The following is a 17,788-nucleotide window of genomic DNA, read 5'->3' on the forward strand; positions in this document are numbered from 1 at the left end:
GATAATTGTGGAAGAGAAAATGATAAAAACTAACTAGAGAAAAATATTGAAAATGCAACTTACGAAAAGGTCAAAGAAAAAATGAAAAAGAAAGGAAAATACGCTAGAACTGAATTGAAAAAAATACAATTTCAAGATATAGAAGATATTCAGAGATATTGATGAAACGTAAGAAAGATCTAAAGAAATGCAATGAAGAATGGGAGATAATTGAAGAGGAAGTGAAAGAAAAAGGAAGGGAAGGGAAGGAAAGGAAAGGGAAAGAAAGGGAAGGGAAGGGAAGGAAAGGAAAGGAAATGGAAGGGATGGGAAGAGAAGAAAAGAAAAGAGAAGAGAAGAGAAGAGAAGAGAAGAGAAGAGAAGAGAAGAGAAGAGAAGAGAAGAGAAGAGAAGAGAAGAGAAGAGATATTTGTTCAAACCCACGCACCGGAAGTATTTTCACAGCAGTTCCAAGGTTCGCAGGGATTGCTGGTAATTTGTAGAAGATGTAAACATGGCGGACGGGACAGAAGAAAGTGTGTTAACCTTGTACAATCTAGCAGTTTTTAAAGCAGTTAGGCACCAAAATGTCTTCCGTACTGAATTCAGATACCTCCCTGATGCCATACAATGTGATATTTACCGCCAGGTTAGAGTCTTTTCGTATTTTATTATCAAAAGTATCCTTTTTGTGTCGGGTTTTCGTGCTATTCTATCTCGATCGTCGCCTTCATCGCGTCATACCCTTTTCCTTGATTTTATTTTGTTGTTTTTCTCTGCCTAGCTTTTCCATGCTGGTGAATACGACAGTCTAGCTGATGAACTACTCGACTTAGAAGCGTTTGCAAAAGCTTTAAGAGCTGGAGATCGAAGGTGAAGGAAAGAAAACGTTACTTACTACAAAACATTCAACTTTCGCCATTATTTTGACACCCTAATGTTTCTCCTACTTTACGAGTTATTTTGTTTGCTTTTATAAATATTATCAAACGGCGTTGACCTAGAATGTCGAGTTTTTATCGTAGAAAATTCATAATGTATCCATTAAAAAATTAACATATGGTGATAATAACTGATAATTTTAAAGTCATTTTCCGTATAATTTTGAATTCGTTCCAAAGCGACTTGTTCTTACTTCTTTAAATATTTCATTTTTAGCTTGATTATATTAGGCCATGTACCTGCTGCAATGACTCTTAATTTGATTCTTAATTATGAACTTTATAAATACGTAGTATGCAGAATAGTTTGAACATTAAACACGAGAAAACTTTCACAAAATTGTCAGTTCTTTAGCTTATAAGAAATAGATTGTTAGCTGAGTTTTCCCTACAGAAATATTTTTAGCTAATGAGAATCCTCTTGTTCTTCTAGGCTTGGCTTGGCTGTATCGCCTTTCATTGTCTTACAATTTTCTTTTTTGATGGGACAGAGTGTTGAAATCTTTTTTTAGTGTGATATATTTGTTCAAAGATGAATTATAAATTTATATTTTATAGAATAATTTCAATATGGAAATAATTGTAATCACTTTTTGGCATAGAAAATTAGAAAGAAATGTTATTTGGTGTACGATGTATAAAATCTCTGCTTGTGATTATCATCATCGTCGCCATGATCATTACCAACATCATCATCACCATCATCATCATCACTATCAATATCACCATCATCATCATCATCATCATCTACCACCATAATCATTACCATCATCATCATCATCATCTTCATCACTATCAATATCACCATCATCATCATCTACCAGCATAATCATTATCATCACCATCATCATCAATTCCATTATTATTCATGCACACCATATCTCAGGCAGTCGAAACTGCATTTAAATGGTGAAGATAACTCACCAATGCTTGCACAACATCAAATTCTTGGTGAGCCTTTTACGTCATAGCCACCATGTTGGTTGATGATAACATACTACTAAGACTACTAATAATGATAGTGCATTTATATAGGGCATATCCAAATGAATGCTCTATGCACTATAATAATAACAATAATAATCAAAAACTAATGATAACTAAAAATCGAAATAGTTTTTAAACAGATGAGTTTTAAGTTGCAACTTGAATTCAAGGACAGTTTGACAGGATCTTAAAGATAGAGGTAGTTGATTTGGCCAAATTGTCAGTCGCCACTTTTATCTTGAATGGGCTACCTGTGGTCCACATATACAATACCCTTATGACATATTTCCATTTGTATTTTTAGGGTTAAACTTTACTATCCATTTCAAGAACTAATAGATAAAGGCTACAACCTCCCAAAGGAAATATCCCAAGAATTCTGTCAACGAATTAAAATATCTCTTCATGAGAAGGAAAATGTTGCCAAACATTATGGGACTCTTCTTAGTATTGGCTGGCTCATTGGTAAGCAATGAAAATGGATAGGAATTCAGAGGCAGATCTAGGGGAGGGATGCAGGGGGTGCGCACCCCTCCCTGGTTCGACTTTGTGCCCCTTCTTCGAATATAACCAATACAAAATAATGTTTTTTCCCTTTGATTCTAAGGGGTTCACCCTCCCTGGGTTAACAATGTGCGCAGCACCCCTCCCTGAGCAAATTCCTGGATCCGCCCCTGGAATTTATGAATACTGTATAAAGAAAGGACTTGAGACATTGGAACCTTCAAATGTTATTGATACCATGAAACAACCTTGTGGTAGATCAATGTCAGGGACTAACTTATATATCAAGATTTGATTCCTGGACTGTAGCTCAGCATCACATATGACTAAGACTAGAGTTTGTTAGGTCTCTCAAAGGGTTTCTCTCCATCCTATGCTGAGCTATAGTCCAGGAATCAAACATGAAACCTCAGTGGTGAGAGCCAAGTGTACTACCTCTCCCCCTTCCCCTATGGAGGAATTGGAATTATTTTACACACCCCCCCCCCCTTGTATTCCCAGAAATTCCAAATTTGAACTACACAACTACTTAACAATTTGTATTCTTTGGGAGTACCTGATTAAACTACTCATGTTTTTGTATGTATGCTGTAGGTGGATTTTTAACAGAGACTGGATGGCATCTGGCTGCAGAGGATATCTTTGAAGCTTGTCTTTCACTTTGTGATATCAGAAAGACTGATGATTGTGCTATAGCATTAAGATGTTTTACACGGTAAGTGGTCTACCATCGAACCTGAAACCAAAGAGGTGAGAGATGAGTTTACTACTACTGCAGGGGCGAATCTAGGAGGGGGGGGGGGGGGCGTAACTATTACAAAGATTTTACCAGAAATTCAAGGAAAGGGAAGGGGGTGACTGTTACTATTGATATACTGAGCAAAAAGAGGGTGACTATTCACCCCTGGATCTGTCCCTGCACTGTGCCTCCCTTGATTACCTTTTGGCAAGGTTAAGTTACACCAACAGGAGAGCTATGGATATATTTCAATGAGAGATATATGAATATTTCGTGAAATTACAAGATATGCCATCATATCTTCCTCACCCATTTTCTCTCATTATGAAGAGAGAGGGGGGTGACTATGGATATTTTTGGTGATGCATGGACAGACCCTCCCCACCCTGGGAAATTTCAGTTCCCAAGTTAGGTAAAAATAGGTACATGTAGGAATAGAGGTAATGATAGAAACCTTTAGATATGACGACGAGTACGAGAACGAGTACGAGTGTTTAACTTTTAAAGAGAGGCACTATCTTTTCGTAGTCTTGATCGTGTACGTAGATTGAAACTTTAGATAGTAAAAAATCAGAAATCGACTACGATTTAGTGTTAACCAGGACCAATTTTAAAACTCGTACTTGTACTTGATCTCGTACTCGTCGTCATACCTAAAGGTCGCTGATATTTTATGTAACCAAACATAAAGTATGAAATATTTACTGATTGTTCTAATGGTGTACATTTCTTGATGACAGATTGGTGTATGTTCGCACAGCATATTGCAAGTTTACAGAAGCAAAGCATTCGTTTGATGATGCCATGGAGTTGGTACAGAAGTTGAGAAACAGAGGGCAGAAGGTCAATACTGCGGTATTATACGGTGAAAAATGTGCATTGCTCTTTGCACTTAGTGAATATGAACAGGTATCTAAGCAAGGACTGTGTTGATTATTAAACAACAGGGGAGCTTCTGCAGCTTGCTGATTTGTAGTCCTTAGCATGGGCATAATGTTTTACCATCTCATACTATGTCATACTCTTGAAAACAGGATTCTTGTTTGAGTTGTATTAATGTCTCTTAATTTCTCATGTGCAACCATTAAATAAAGAAACGATACTCTCAGGAATGACAGGTGGTCTGACATGGGAAAACATTTCATACAAGCTAAAAAAGTCTATTAAGGCTGGTCTAGACGGTACAATTTTTGCCTACAACTATCGTATTCAACATGCTTGCGCCATCGTACAACTCAAGTCGTAGCGTGTAAATCAAGCCTACAACTCGCCTACGACAGATGTGAGCGTGTTGTATACAATAGTTGTAGGCGAAAATCATACCATCTAAACTGGCCTTTAGAGTCTAGAATTTTTTCGCTAATCTAATTAAATAATAATTTGATGATATGACAGAGTGCTAGGATAAGTATAAAGTGTTGGTGTCTTTTTATCATGCAGGCTTATCAAAATAGCATCAGAGCTTTAGAAGAAATAACCCAAGGACTTCCTGAAAAGGTATGGCTATAGCTACAGTAGAAGGAAGCAACAGAAATATAAAAGCAAGTTGTAATAATATTCTGAGCCCTACACTAATATGTCAGATGTCTCCTGTTATTTCTAATTTCAAGCCTTTATCCTGTGGACTTGCACCATCTCAAACCTGTCATTTCAAACCTTTTCCCAGTTCTACTGGGAAGGTACAAGATAATCAGACTTTTCTTTTTCTACTTCTCTAGGCTGTGATAGATATTGTCAGACAGGCGTCCAAGGTACAGTAAAGCATTTCGTTTTCCTGTTGCTTGTTACGGAGTAATAATAATTTTTTTTGTCTCAGGCATGTGTGGTTAAGAGAAAATTCAAGAAAGCAGAAACCTTAATAAAGCAAGCAATGGAATTGGCCAGGTTAGACATTCTCAATAGCATGCACAAAATGATCCATCTGTCATACAGCCTGCAACTTGATTCATGGGCTTGAATCTAAGCTGTGATGGTGAGATCCATTCGTTGTCCAATCTATCACACATAGTTTGTTGTTTTGGTTGTGTGACCATGAAAATGAGTGTCATTGATCCCAGGCATTTATTATCTTCTGTTTTTGTTATCTTTGTTTAAGACTCTACTTCGGAGAAGAGCATCCCAAGTTTGCGGACACTTTAGTAGACTATGGCTTTTATTTATTGAACGTAGATTCTATCCATATGTCAGTACAGGTTTACAAGGTAAGTATTGGAGGCTGAGGTAGTCATTGGGTGCACCTCCTCCATTGAGAATAGAAGACCTAGCACCCATGTTGGTTGACTTGACAAAAGAGACGACAACAGTAGTGCATGTAGGCATATATGGATTATCAGTTATTGAACATTAGTTGATGTTTCAGGGGGCCTGTATTAGAATAAATCATAATTTTTTTGTTTTAATCAATATTTTGACAACTGTTATCTATTAAAGTTTTGTAATTTCTGTGGCACATAAAGATTTGGAAAAAAATATTTTAAATCGTTTTTGCATGAAGATATACCCAATAATTTGCAGGATTCCTGTTTTCTCCTACCTCTCTTTCCATCCCTCTATTAGTCCTTTCCCTCATGTTTTAAACCAGGTTTCTTAGCTTTATCCATTTTGTCTTTTTCTTCTTTAGACAGCACTACAGATAAGACAGAAGGTGTTTGGTAAGAACAATGTACATGTTGCCACAGCACATGAGGACTTGGCTTATGCTCTCTATGTGCATGAGTACAGCACTGGCAAGTTTGATGAAGCCAAGTAAGAATTATTCATATAGTATTTTACATAATACAATTGATTTGGTTACCAGATATCTTTGAACTAGACAACTGGGATATCAAACAGGAACTTGCAGTTATATATATGCTACAGTGACTTACCTGTTTCCAAAAATTAGGATTAAAGTTGGTATTGGGACTTACCCTTCTTTGCTCTTGACGTTTTAAAAACGTGTAGCAACTGTATTACCACATCACATGCTGCAGTTGATTGAAAAAATATCAGTTTTATACCATAACAGTGCTGTGCCATTCATATAGAGGAATGTATTCTTATTTCATAAAAAGTTAATTAACTAACAAACTTGTTTATGATATGTTTTGCAGGTATCAAGCTGAATGTTCAATAAGCATTGTTACAGGACTCTTCCCCCAAGACCATCTTCTGTTAGCCTCTTCCAAGCGTGTTAAAGGTAGCTTGGATTGCTATGGCAGTACTACATCACAGTTACCATATACACCCCTGTTATAACCATGCTCGTAATCTCCTGACCCTTATATCAGAATTAATGGCTTCCATTAGTCATTCTCCATTGAAAAAAGGGAGATTCATGAGCATTTCCCACAAGAATGTGCTTCTAAGATTAAAAGGGCATTAATTTTTGTACATGCTCTATTTCTCCCAGCACTAATTTTGGAAGAGATTGCTATTGATTGCTACGACAAAGAAAAAGAGAGCAAAATCCTACAGGAGGCACAGGATCTGCACTTGTCCTCTCTAGACTTAGCAAGGTACATTATTAGCAGCTATTAATTATAATGATATTGATGGTGGTGGTGGTGATGATGAAGATGGTAGTGGTAATACATGGTGATGATAATGATTGATGATGATGATGGTGATGATGTTAATGTTGATGATGATGATAGATGATGGTGATGATGATGATGATGTTGATGATGATGGTGGTGTTGTTGGTGGTGGTGATGATGATGATGATGATGTTAATGTTGATGATGATGGTGGTGGTGGTGGTAGTGATGCAGATGATGGTGATGGTGATGATAATGATTGATGATGATGATGATGATGGTGGTGATGGTGGTGGTGATAGTGATTATAATACATCTAAATAATGAATCAGCGTAGAGCTATTCCAATTATTCCGAGCAGTCTTTAAATTTTCTGGAGGTAAAACGGAATAGAAACGATCTTTTATTTTGATCTTTATTTTTATGTTGTTGAATATCATAGGAAAGCGTTCGGAGAAAGCAATGTGCAAACTGCAAAGCATTATGGGAACCTGGGCAGGCTTTACCAATCAATGCGGAGATACAAGGTACAGTGAAAAAGATGCGAGGTCTTTGTAGTTCTGGTCTTGAAATAAATGTGTGAAGATCGCTGGCGAAAAAAAACTATTGTACATGTTTGGAGAAACACGACGAATCACCAATCCTTCAGTTTTGACGCACAGGGTTATTTGAGTAAAACCCTATAAAATATTTCTCCTCAGACGGGGGTGTAGTTAGCCGTGATAGATCAGTATGACAACACCTATAAAGTTACATTTTCTCAAAAGGATGGGGTGCAGTTAGCCGTGATAGATCAGTATGACAACACCTATAAAGTTACATTTTCTCAAAAGGATGGGGTGTAGTTAGCCGTGATAGATCAGTATGACAACACCTATAAAGTTACATTTTCTCAAAAGGATGGGGTGCAGTTAGCCGTGATAGATCAGTATGACAACACCTATAAAGTTACATTTGCTTAAAAGGATGGGGTGTAGTTAGCCGTGATAGATCAGTATGACAACAACTATGAAGTTACATTTTCTCAAAAGGATGGGGTGTAGTTAGCTGTGATAGATCAGTATGACAACAACTATAAAGTTACATTTGCTCAAAAGGATGGGGTGGAGTTAGCTGTGATAGATCAGTATGACAACACCTATAAAGTTACATTTGCTCAAAAGGACAAAAAGCTCCAGCTTCTTACTTCTGTTATTGGAACAAACATTGAAAAGATACTGTAATTTCTTTTTTTAATTTCTTTTGTTCACAGGAAGCGGAGGAAATGCATAAGAGAGCCATTGAAATCAAAGAAAGAATTTTAGGAAGTGAGGTGAGTATTTTTGTTGAGAAGGTTTGAAGCTTTCTATTAATGAACTGTTTCCTTTCTACATGCCATCGATCCAGCATGGGTGTTCTCATGTTACGGATCAAGCAATAAAATTGGCGGGAAAAAGATCACGTGACAATATCACATCTTTAATCTTTCTTTACCACTGATATACCATAGGATTATGAGGTCGCGCTATCTCTTGGCCACCTTGCATCGTTATATAACTATGATATGGAACGATATGACAAGGCAGAGGAGCTGTACATTAGATCCATCGCTATTGGTGAGCATAATATCCTATTAAGCCAACACCTGTGGGGGATGTGGAGGGAGGGAAGTTTATCTGTCTTGACGATGGATTTTGTTTTAAACTCAAAATCTTTCGTTACCCAGGTGAAATGTTGGATAGGGGAAAGTAAAGCTTTGCCAACGTCTGCATCCAACGTCCACTGATTAAGTTTCAAAGATAGCTACGAAATTGACTAATTGTTGTATTTTGATTCCCTCTTGTAGGAAGAAAACTATTTGGTGATGGGTACAGTGGTCTGGAGTATGACTATCGAGGGTTGATTAACCTGTACGACTCTCTAGGTAAGACAGTAGATTAAAGATACAGTATTACATGTATACACTACTCTTTATGAAACAGATATCATTCAGTAAGAGCAACAAATAACTTTTGGCTTATAAGATGCTTATGATATTGATGATGGTGGTAACGACGACGACGACGACGATGATGATGATGATGATGATGATGATGATGATGATGATGATGATGATGAGGATAATAATGATGATGAAGAAGGGAACAGTGATGGTGATGATGTCATCACAACAGTGAAGGACATGATGATGATGATGATGACAGTGATAATGCATGGCGGTGATATAGATATTTTTCGTTGCCCGACTCTTAAATTCTTTCTATATTCAACTATTCTTTCGTTTCCCCCTCACTTCCAGGTGATTTTGAAGACAGTGATAAATACAAGGCCATACTAATAGAATGGAAAGCGATCCGTGAGCGTGTTTCCCAGAATAACGTCATGGATGTCGACACACTTGGGGACCCTAGACCAACTCATCAGTTTATTGAAAGCTTTTTAAGTGAATTAGATTAACAATGGCGTCGTTTTACCCAAATGACATTGAAACACGAACCAAGGAGTCTAGCATATGCGCGAGTCTTCGAGTGATCGAAACGCCTAGGCGGAATAAAAGTGAAGGTGGTCTTGGCCGCTTAAGTGAGAACCTCCCAACCCTCACCCCCACCCCCTAAATGTTCTGCACAAATAGAATGGCCGAGTCAGTGACCACCCATTTTGCATGTTTGTTTTCGATATTCAGGCTTTTCTTCGTTTTGGTTCTTGAAACAAAAAGAAAGGAAAAGAAAACGAGAAAAAGAAAGAAAGGAGAAAGAGAAAGAGACATAAGAGAAAGAGACGTAATACGATACGGTAGCTGGCTGCTATTCTATTCAAATCTTGGGGTTTCTCGGCTTAGCTTAGAATCATACAACTCCATTTCCAATTCAAGATTTCCAATGATTCAACTATTTCCATACAAATATATCATCTGAATACAATCAATTTGTGAATGGTTATTGAGATGTTTATACGTTTTGAACAACTAATTTATATAAATTCAATATTTTAAGAAAAAACTACAAATATTCTTAAGTGTACTTTCAATGATCCCTCAAGATCTGTATGCAAGTAGAATGTAGCTCATAGTATTATATTTAAGGAATATCCCACGCAAGTCAATGTACTGTGATATGAACACGCTGGCAGTTGTAAAGCACGAGATGCACGCTTGGTATTCGGCCAATCAGCGCGCGCGTTATGTTTCAAAGCTTTTATATATGTAAATAAATAAATATATAGAAATATCCAGACTTGCAATTTTGAAGCTATAATAATAAATGAAGAAAAAAAAGCTAAGAGACAGTCTGTTGTATTATAGAGTAACCGATCAAAGTTTTGGGTACGTAAAATTGCACGTTGTCATGTCAAAGAAGATAGGCAATAAGCCTGAAGCGGAATGACGTTTTACCCCCGTCTCTAGACCATAATCCTTTTCACACTGCTTTTGTTAGTCTTTAATTATGACTTATTGTTCCTGTATTCTCTAAGAATTAAAAAAATGTAATATGAAAGAATTTTAAAGCTTATTCTGACATGGAAATGGTTTGGTTGAATACGAAGAACATTGAATCAGTCTCTACACTAAGGTCCATATTCTTGACGAGAGTAAGAAGCGGAAGCGCCTTTTGTTGGCATTGCAGTGCATTGTGGGGCTGAAATACAATGTGTCCCACAATGCACTGCAATGCCAACTCGATCAAGTCTTTTCCGCAACCACGGAATTCGGTAATAACAACTCGTATGAAAAGGTAGGTTCTTAAGGGTAAACTAAACACAAACCCAACAATTATTCAATTTAATTCAATGCCCTACTTTGATTACTTATCTTTTGGCAATGTTTACATTTGTGTCTTGAAAATGGTCGCGTTTTACTTCACAGTGCTCAAGTGTCTATAGAAATTGTCTTGTGGTAGGAATATTTGCTCAGAGTAACGAAAGGAAGTGACATTAAGTCAAACCAAAATCGTCCTGAAGTCTTCTTATTTGATGGGATGTTTGCTCAGTCTATCTTTCCCTTTTCCTGTTTTTATCTTTAATCTTAAACGCCTGGTGAAGCGTTTTGTCTTTGCAGGTGTTAAGTGGCATCCTTGTTTTGTCATTGCGGTTCAAACAGCTTTTCTCGTATTGTAAGATATTTTTCGAAAAGTGAATGACTAATCATGAATCTGCCTTTTGCTAATTCGTCACCTTCCTACTCTTTGATGCACCTACAAGGCAACAAAAGTAATATTACCGGGAATTTAACTTCGAACGAAAGCGCGAGTGTTCCAGGCAGTTTCTGCACAAGCCCTTTAGAAAAATACGAAGCTCTGAGATTCATTGTCTTGGCGTACTACATCGTGGTGATGGTCCTGGCCATACTCGGCAATACTTTGATCATCTATATCGTGTACTCCAACAGGACCATGAGAACCTCTACAAACATCTTTATCGCCAACATGGCCGTCTGTGATCTTGGGATACCGTATGTACTTCTTCCAAAGAGAATAGTGGAGTCGTTCAATGGAAAATTTGCGTGGCTGATACCAGGAGATATTGGACTTATTCTCTGTAAACTGGTACCTTTTGTTCACGATGTTTTCGTCGACTGTTCTACCTACAGTCTTCTTCTCATCACATTTGATCGGTTTTGTGCTGTGTTGTTACCACACAAGCGTCACTTGTTGTCTAACAAGGTTCTCATTATCCTGATCTGCTGCGCATGGATCGCCTCGATCAGCGTAGACGCTGTTTTCTTCAAAGTATTTACCCCAGTTTACAAGGAAGATGGAAAGTTGTATTGCGTTCCTGATTGGTGGAGCAAGTCTACAGCCGATGCGTTTATTAGAGCTCTCATATGCACCAACATTATTGCTCCCATCATACTTATAACCTCTGCTTACTCTGCCATATTCTATAAACTCAAAAGACAAGTCCAAATTCTTGGGAACTCGATCTCAGACCAGCTTCGACGCCAGGAGTGTCTTCGACAAAAGAAGATCGTCAAGATGACCTTCGCCATCGTCTGTACTTTTGGACTTTGTTGGCTCCCAGTTATTTTTACATCACTCTTGCGTCCGTCTTACAGTTTGTTCGCAAATACAACGCGGTACCCTTGTTGGATTTACGAGTTTGCTAAAGTATCTGAGATCATTCAGATTCTTTCCTCGGTTACCAACCCAGCTGTTTGTTTTATATTTGGCTTAAAATTTCGCGAGGAATTTCTTCGCATATTTCAGGCTTTTCGTATCTGCTGCTGTCGTGGAAATCGAAAGGTTGGTAACAATGTTAGAGGTAACGATGAAGGTGATGCTGGCGAAGGAGAGGTCGAAGTAAGAGAGCCTGTAATTCCAAACTAGAATTTGGTAATTCAAAGGTCATACTCAATTTTCGGAGTCACAAGTTACGAGAAAAATCCTATTACCATTTTCCATACATCGGCTCACTGGTTAAACAGAAAGCATTCAGTCGAGGTTGCAAGGTTCAAATTTGAATAATCCTTTGAAAGTACCTTGGAGCCTCGCTTGAGCGCTTTGTAGTGAACCAATGTGTGGAAAATGGTGAATGGCTTACGTGGGGATTTCATGTCAAAATTCAGAAAAGTAAAAATGATAGTTTTACTTCATACTTCATCAAAATGTTTTGATACGTGCGTCGTTTTGCCTCGGGAAATCTCTTATTCGCCATTCCGAGGTTGAGGATAAAACCGTTAGAGTTGGTATTGCAGTGCATTGTGGGACCTCAACCTCTTCGGAATGGCTAATATACGAGTTACGATAGGCCCTTTGCATCTAACAGTCACGTTCTGATATCGTGGCCCGAGTTCCTTAAATTTGGATGCGCGCACAACCTTGAGCATATTTAAAACGGTCTATTCAGCCAAAGGTCACTTAAGGAAGGCTCTTCTGGATGGCAAACAAACGATAAATTGCTTCTTATCTTGAAATCCAAAATATCTTATTAGAGACCAAAGTATTTTGGAAAACGTCTTTGATATAACATTAGTACTACACAGTAAAATTCATTTGAATAAAGGAAGCCCGATTTTTTTCCCCATCCAGTAACCGGTCATGAACAATCTTGGGATTATTTCCAGCAAAGGGCCTATCTTTTACAATTATTTACGACTTTGAAGCATTATTTTTCTTCTGAGCTCACTGTGATTTTGGGCCGTCAAACGTTGCAACAAAACTCGTCATTGGATCTCACCCAGTGCTTTGCACTGCTGTCAAGCTTACTCTGTTACACCTATCGAGTATTGGGTGTGTATCGTGGGCGAAAATCGAACTAAGTCAAACTTAAAACGACCCTCAAACCAATTCAGGAGCCAGCGACAAAGCCTAGATCTGATCATACATCGGATAAAAAGCTTAGATGTCAACATTGAAATGCTGAAACCAATGAATGAATGTAGAACATTCACAAACGATAAATCAGGTTTTTCATAACCGGAGGTGCGGTTGTGCAACAGGGATAGTCACTAGTAGTCGTTCTGCGCAAAGTAAGTAGAGTGAAGGCATTTAACCCGTGAAATAGAAAATAATAGACAACATGTAATAGTCAAATAGACACAAAAGAAAACAATGGAATTAGGGTCTGCTAATGTGTATTAGTCTAATATCTATTGTACGGGTTAAGTGACTTTGAAAAAAATTTTCATTTCTAGTTTGTAACCATAACGCATCTGCGCAAATGTGTTGGACATGATTTTATCTAAAACCCGATATTCACTTTCGTCCCTTCTAAACCAATCATCTTATTTCCATCAGTTTCAATTTTATTACTCCAAAATATATCAATTCTACACACATTACTTGAAAGTAAATTTAGTTCTAATACTAAAATTGGGCGTATTAGTTAAGACTGTATTGAACCATTTAGAGTGATTTTACTTGGTCCGTGAAACAAAGTGGTTAATTTAGCGACTAACAAACTAAGTAAAATGATGAAAAACTGAATGCAATTAGTGTCTAATATTACTAAGTGACCCTACCTTATATATGTATCGTGCTTACTACTTTTTTCATGGACCAAGTAATTCAATAACTAGTTTACGTTAAACTCTATAAAAGTTCTAGGTTTCTAGTTTCGCTGTTATCAAGGCCACAAAAGTTAAAGTAAACTTTTTGCCCCAAATAATATTTGGTGCATAATATAAGAACGTTAACTAAGCTAATAATGAAGTCCATCAAGCTGTCACTGTATTCTTCCACACCCGAATCTTAAACTTTACTTTTCTTTCACGTTTTGCATCATTTCCAGACTTCATCCCGTTATGTCTTTTGTTTTTCTGTTTCTTTTTTATTGCTGCAATTCTTTTTGAAGCTATCCTTGTACATTCAACATTTATAACTTTGATTTTGAAGATTTTATTTTTCCGATTCAAGTTTTTGGTATAAATTTTGTTTTCAGTCTTTTTCATAGATTGGCTTTGATATTTTTTTACTTCTGTCAAAATTTCGAGAAAAAAAAACAAAAAAACAAAAAGACAACAACAACAACAACCACACAAACAAACCAGAAGCAAAACCCAAATAACCAAGTAAATGGAAAATGACTTTCAAAAACAGAATTATATATCGAGATGTTTGAATCGAAAAAACTAAAAGACTAAAATCAAAATATCTAGAATGTTAATGCTACAAGGAGTATAACAAAAGGAATTACAGATTTGCAATTAAAAAAGTAAACGGAAAAATTAAAGTCAAAACATGAAATCTAAAATGATTGTTTAAAAATAATGAAAGAAAATTGCAAAGTGAAATCCCAAATGTGAAATGAATTATAGCGAAAGTTTGATGAACTTGCATTTATATTCTATTCTAATTAAACTATTACGTGTAGAGCGATTCCATCTACCCATTAAACAAATTAAGGACTCACCTCTCAATGTATAATAGTTGATTGGATGTGTCTATATTAGTGGACTGGCATCTTTCAATGATGAGATGGAATCACTTCAATGCTAGTGGTTGTAATTGTGTATAATTCAAACTGATTTGGATATAAACTAATCTAGAGTGCATGATGTTATCATAGTGCCAATGCAATAATCACGATAAACTTCATTAAATTTCTTAGCCGTCATTCACTAATTCCATTTAACCCATGAAAGAATTGCAAGATCTCATACTTCTTTAGTGCCTAACGATTCAAGAATATATTGAATGACGTTCTATCTGAAGAATGTCTATCAGACGAATATCTATCAGACGAATACCTATTTCATGGGTTTAATGGAATCAGTCTAGTTAGATATTTTTTACGCAACGGCTAAAACTCGTGCAAAACCTTCCAAACAGGCTGATCTGTTTTTATTTGTAAGCCAATAAAGATCATCTAGCCAGTCTGTAAAGGTACGTACTGTAACTGAAAAGTAATCAGAAAGAAAATATCAATGTTCAAGTAAATGAGTAAAGAATCCTGAGTAATTTTATTGATACCCTAAAGCTACATCTGGTCCTTCCAAAGTAAGGACACGGTTAGAAGGGCGGGGTATAACTGCTTTTCTAAATATTGCTCTTACGAAATCCATTATGAGAGCACAGTAAAATAAAATAGATGTCCGAACAACATGGACTTCGTAAGTGGAAAGTTTATTCAGTCTGAGAATTGGAAATGAATTCGATTAATACTTACCATCCTTTTATATCCCTTCGTTAAGCAGAGCAGAGGATCTTCACCTGAAAAAAAAAAAAAAAAAAAAAAAAAGGCAGGCCGAATATTGTTAATATGAAATTTGTTAACATGAATGTTGAGATATTGGAAAAATATTCAAAATTGCGAAATATACTAAGCCTTTTATAGTCCCTGCGATTTGATTCTGAAAGACAAAATTATCGACTTAAAAAGTGCGCAAATATAAAATGTATACATAAAAATAATCAAATGCGACGTATACTAAACCCTTTACGCTCCCTGCGACACGACGTGGTAACCTGAAAAATACAAAAAATCCATGTAAGTATAATAATTCAATAGGCGATATTCACTAACTGATACGATCTTGTCATTGTCCGCCATCTCTGTTTTCGATAAAGCGACGTAAGTGGCCATGGGAATAGAATATTGAGATCAGTGTTCAAGAATATCAAGATTGCAAACATAAAGAAGGCAGAAAATAATCAGCTGACTACGTTGGTGCATACTGCCTATCATAAATTGGTCATTGGAAAACTAAAAGGCCCAATTCTGAGATTATGTTTGGCTTGCACACACACAAACATTAGTCTATTCCAATGCGCATAAAATGTGCGCAACTCCAGCATATGACAAAGGCTTTTCTGAAATGAAAAAATATATAAGTTAGTACACGTGCAATATTGCGCGGCCAGTTACGACTAACAGGATTTGTTGCGAAAACACTTTGCGCAACAAACCAAGAAGGATTAACAGACCTTAAAGTACTTAGTTACAGAATTTAAACTACATTAAACCTGAAAACAAGGCACAAAAGTTAGTAATGTAGTGTGGTGTTAGTAGAAAAGATGTCCGAATTACAGGAATGGACATTCCATAAGACCCCAACAGAAGTAAGCGAACTGTGTCACCAGCTCATTAAGAGTAAGTTAAAAACTCACCATGAAACACTTACTTCCACCGGCGTTGGAATGTCCCTGGACCCAGCCCTTACGAATTTCTATAGTAATAATATAATGAGCACAGAAGACCGTTTTATCATTTAGAAAAAGAACGCACATATATGAGTTAAGTATTTCAACATAGTGTAATAAGGAAAAAAGCCCCTCTCCAAATTAGTTACAGGAATGGACATTCCATAAGACCCCAGCAGAAGTAAGCGAACTGTGTCACCAGCTCATTAAGAGTAAGTTAAAAACTCACCATGAAACACTTACTTCCACCGGCGTTGGAATGTCCCTGGACCCTACCCTTACGAATTTCTATGGTGATAATATAAAGACAGTTTATTCTTTATTAGACTTAATTAAAACCTGTAAAAAAACAAAAGTAGACTGTACAACTCTTTATTCACTTTATCAAACAGTTTTACATAAGAGATAATATATCCTTTAATTAAATATAGTGGATTCGCACAGACCTAAATAAAGAACTATATTATATATCCCTATAGTTATACACGAAAATACCGCAAAGCTGAAAAGAAAGATCGGATTATTAGACTTAATTAAAACCTGTAAAAAACAAAAGTAGACTGTACAACTCTTTGTTCACTTTATCAAATATCTTACATAAGAGATAATATATCCTTTAATCAGTAAATATATAGGATTCACTCAGACCTAAATAAAGAACTATAATTATATATCCCTATAGTTATACACGAAAATACCGCAAAGCCGAAAAGAAAGATCGGACCGAAAAAAATCGAATTCCTGAAAAGAAGAATTTAACGCGTTTTTCACAAGAGAAACGGACGCTAAAAATTGGACACTTTGTTAAGTCAAAGTGTACAATTTAGGAGGCTCGACGTTTTGATTCACAATTGCATTTACGCAATGATAAAGCAAAATATCATGCAAAAGGAAAAATGTTGCTGCACTGTACGTTTAATGACAGACAGCAAAAAAACAATACATGCAAACAAAATATGCAACAATTTGATAAATCTATGAAGCTACCACTGAACAGAAAAAGCTATCTTGGTCTCTTTGTTTTGCTGCAACCAAGTTTGGTTGTTCTTGAAAGAGCTGTAAAGCAAAGTTTTTAAATGCCACGGATATTATTAAGGGCTAATAGAAAACATCAATAGCATTGATGATTTCCATCGATATTTGGCTCTCATGACATTTAGGGTACGAAAACTAATCTGGAGAACCACCATCGTGATCTGACATGCGTAGCCAGGGTTTGGAAGACCAAAAACAACTCCAATTGAAAAATAATTGAATAATAATAATAATAATAATAATAATAATAATAGAAATAATAATAATAGAAATAATAATAATAATAATAATAATAATAATAATAGTAGTAGTAGTAGTAATGATAATAATAATAATAGTAATAATAGTAATTTTTTTTTTTTTTTTTTTTTTTTTAGTAATAATAGTAATAATAGTAATAATAATAGTAGTAGTAGTAGTAGTAGTAAATAATATATAATGATAGTGAATAATAATAATGATGATAAATAATGATATAACATTAAATGATGTATAATAATCATAATTAATAATAATGATGATAATAATAAT

General features: G+C 36.1%; 2 protein-coding genes across 2 annotated transcripts; both read left to right on the forward strand.

Annotated features, from left to right (window-relative positions):
- Positions 1-492: 492 nt before the first annotated feature.
- Positions 493-9,926, forward strand: LOC116291942 (amyloid protein-binding protein 2). The gene is made up of 17 exons (XM_031699176.2): positions 493-628; positions 764-852; positions 2,212-2,372; positions 3,006-3,126; positions 3,891-4,059; positions 4,591-4,647; positions 4,869-4,901; positions 4,967-5,034; positions 5,246-5,351; positions 5,771-5,895; positions 6,243-6,328; positions 6,542-6,647; positions 7,111-7,195; positions 7,921-7,980; positions 8,158-8,263; positions 8,494-8,571; positions 8,947-9,926. Exons 1-17 carry the CDS (start codon positions 494-496, stop codon positions 9,102-9,104), a joined length of 1,743 nt encoding a protein of 580 aa, XP_031555036.1. The 5' UTR covers position 493; the 3' UTR covers positions 9,105-9,926.
- Positions 9,927-10,789: 863 nt separating this feature from the next.
- On the forward strand, positions 10,790-11,968 carry LOC116291931 (QRFP-like peptide receptor). The gene has a single exon (XM_031699168.2). The coding sequence runs from the start codon at positions 10,790-10,792 to the stop codon at positions 11,966-11,968; it is 1,179 nt and encodes a 392-aa protein (XP_031555028.2).
- The last annotated feature ends 5,820 nt before the right edge of the window (positions 11,969-17,788 follow it).

The sequence above is a fragment of the Actinia tenebrosa genome, unplaced genomic scaffold (genome assembly GCF_029948245.1).
Source record: "Actinia tenebrosa isolate PJP-AT-01 unplaced genomic scaffold, QUT_ActTen_1.0 PGA_scaffold1__47_contigs__length_23844297, whole genome shotgun sequence".
NCBI lineage: Eukaryota > Metazoa > Cnidaria > Anthozoa > Actiniaria > Actiniidae > Actinia > Actinia tenebrosa.

Bases quoted from the DNA above. Each gene is read 5' to 3' on its own strand.
- LOC116291931 (XM_031699168.2), top strand. From the start codon at position 10,790: ATGAATCTGCCTTTTGCTAATTCGTCACCTTCCTACTCTTTGATGCAC.
- LOC116291942 (XM_031699176.2), top strand. From the start codon at position 494: ATGGCGGACGGGACAGAAGAAAGTGTGTTAACCTTGTACAATCTAGCA. The intron at 629-763 runs GTTAGAGTCTTT...TTCTCTGCCTAG, and splicing joins AATGTGATATTTACCGCCAG to CTTTTCCATGCTGGTGAATA. The intron at 2,373-3,005 runs GTAAGCAATGAA...TGTATGCTGTAG, and splicing joins TAGTATTGGCTGGCTCATTG to GTGGATTTTTAACAGAGACT.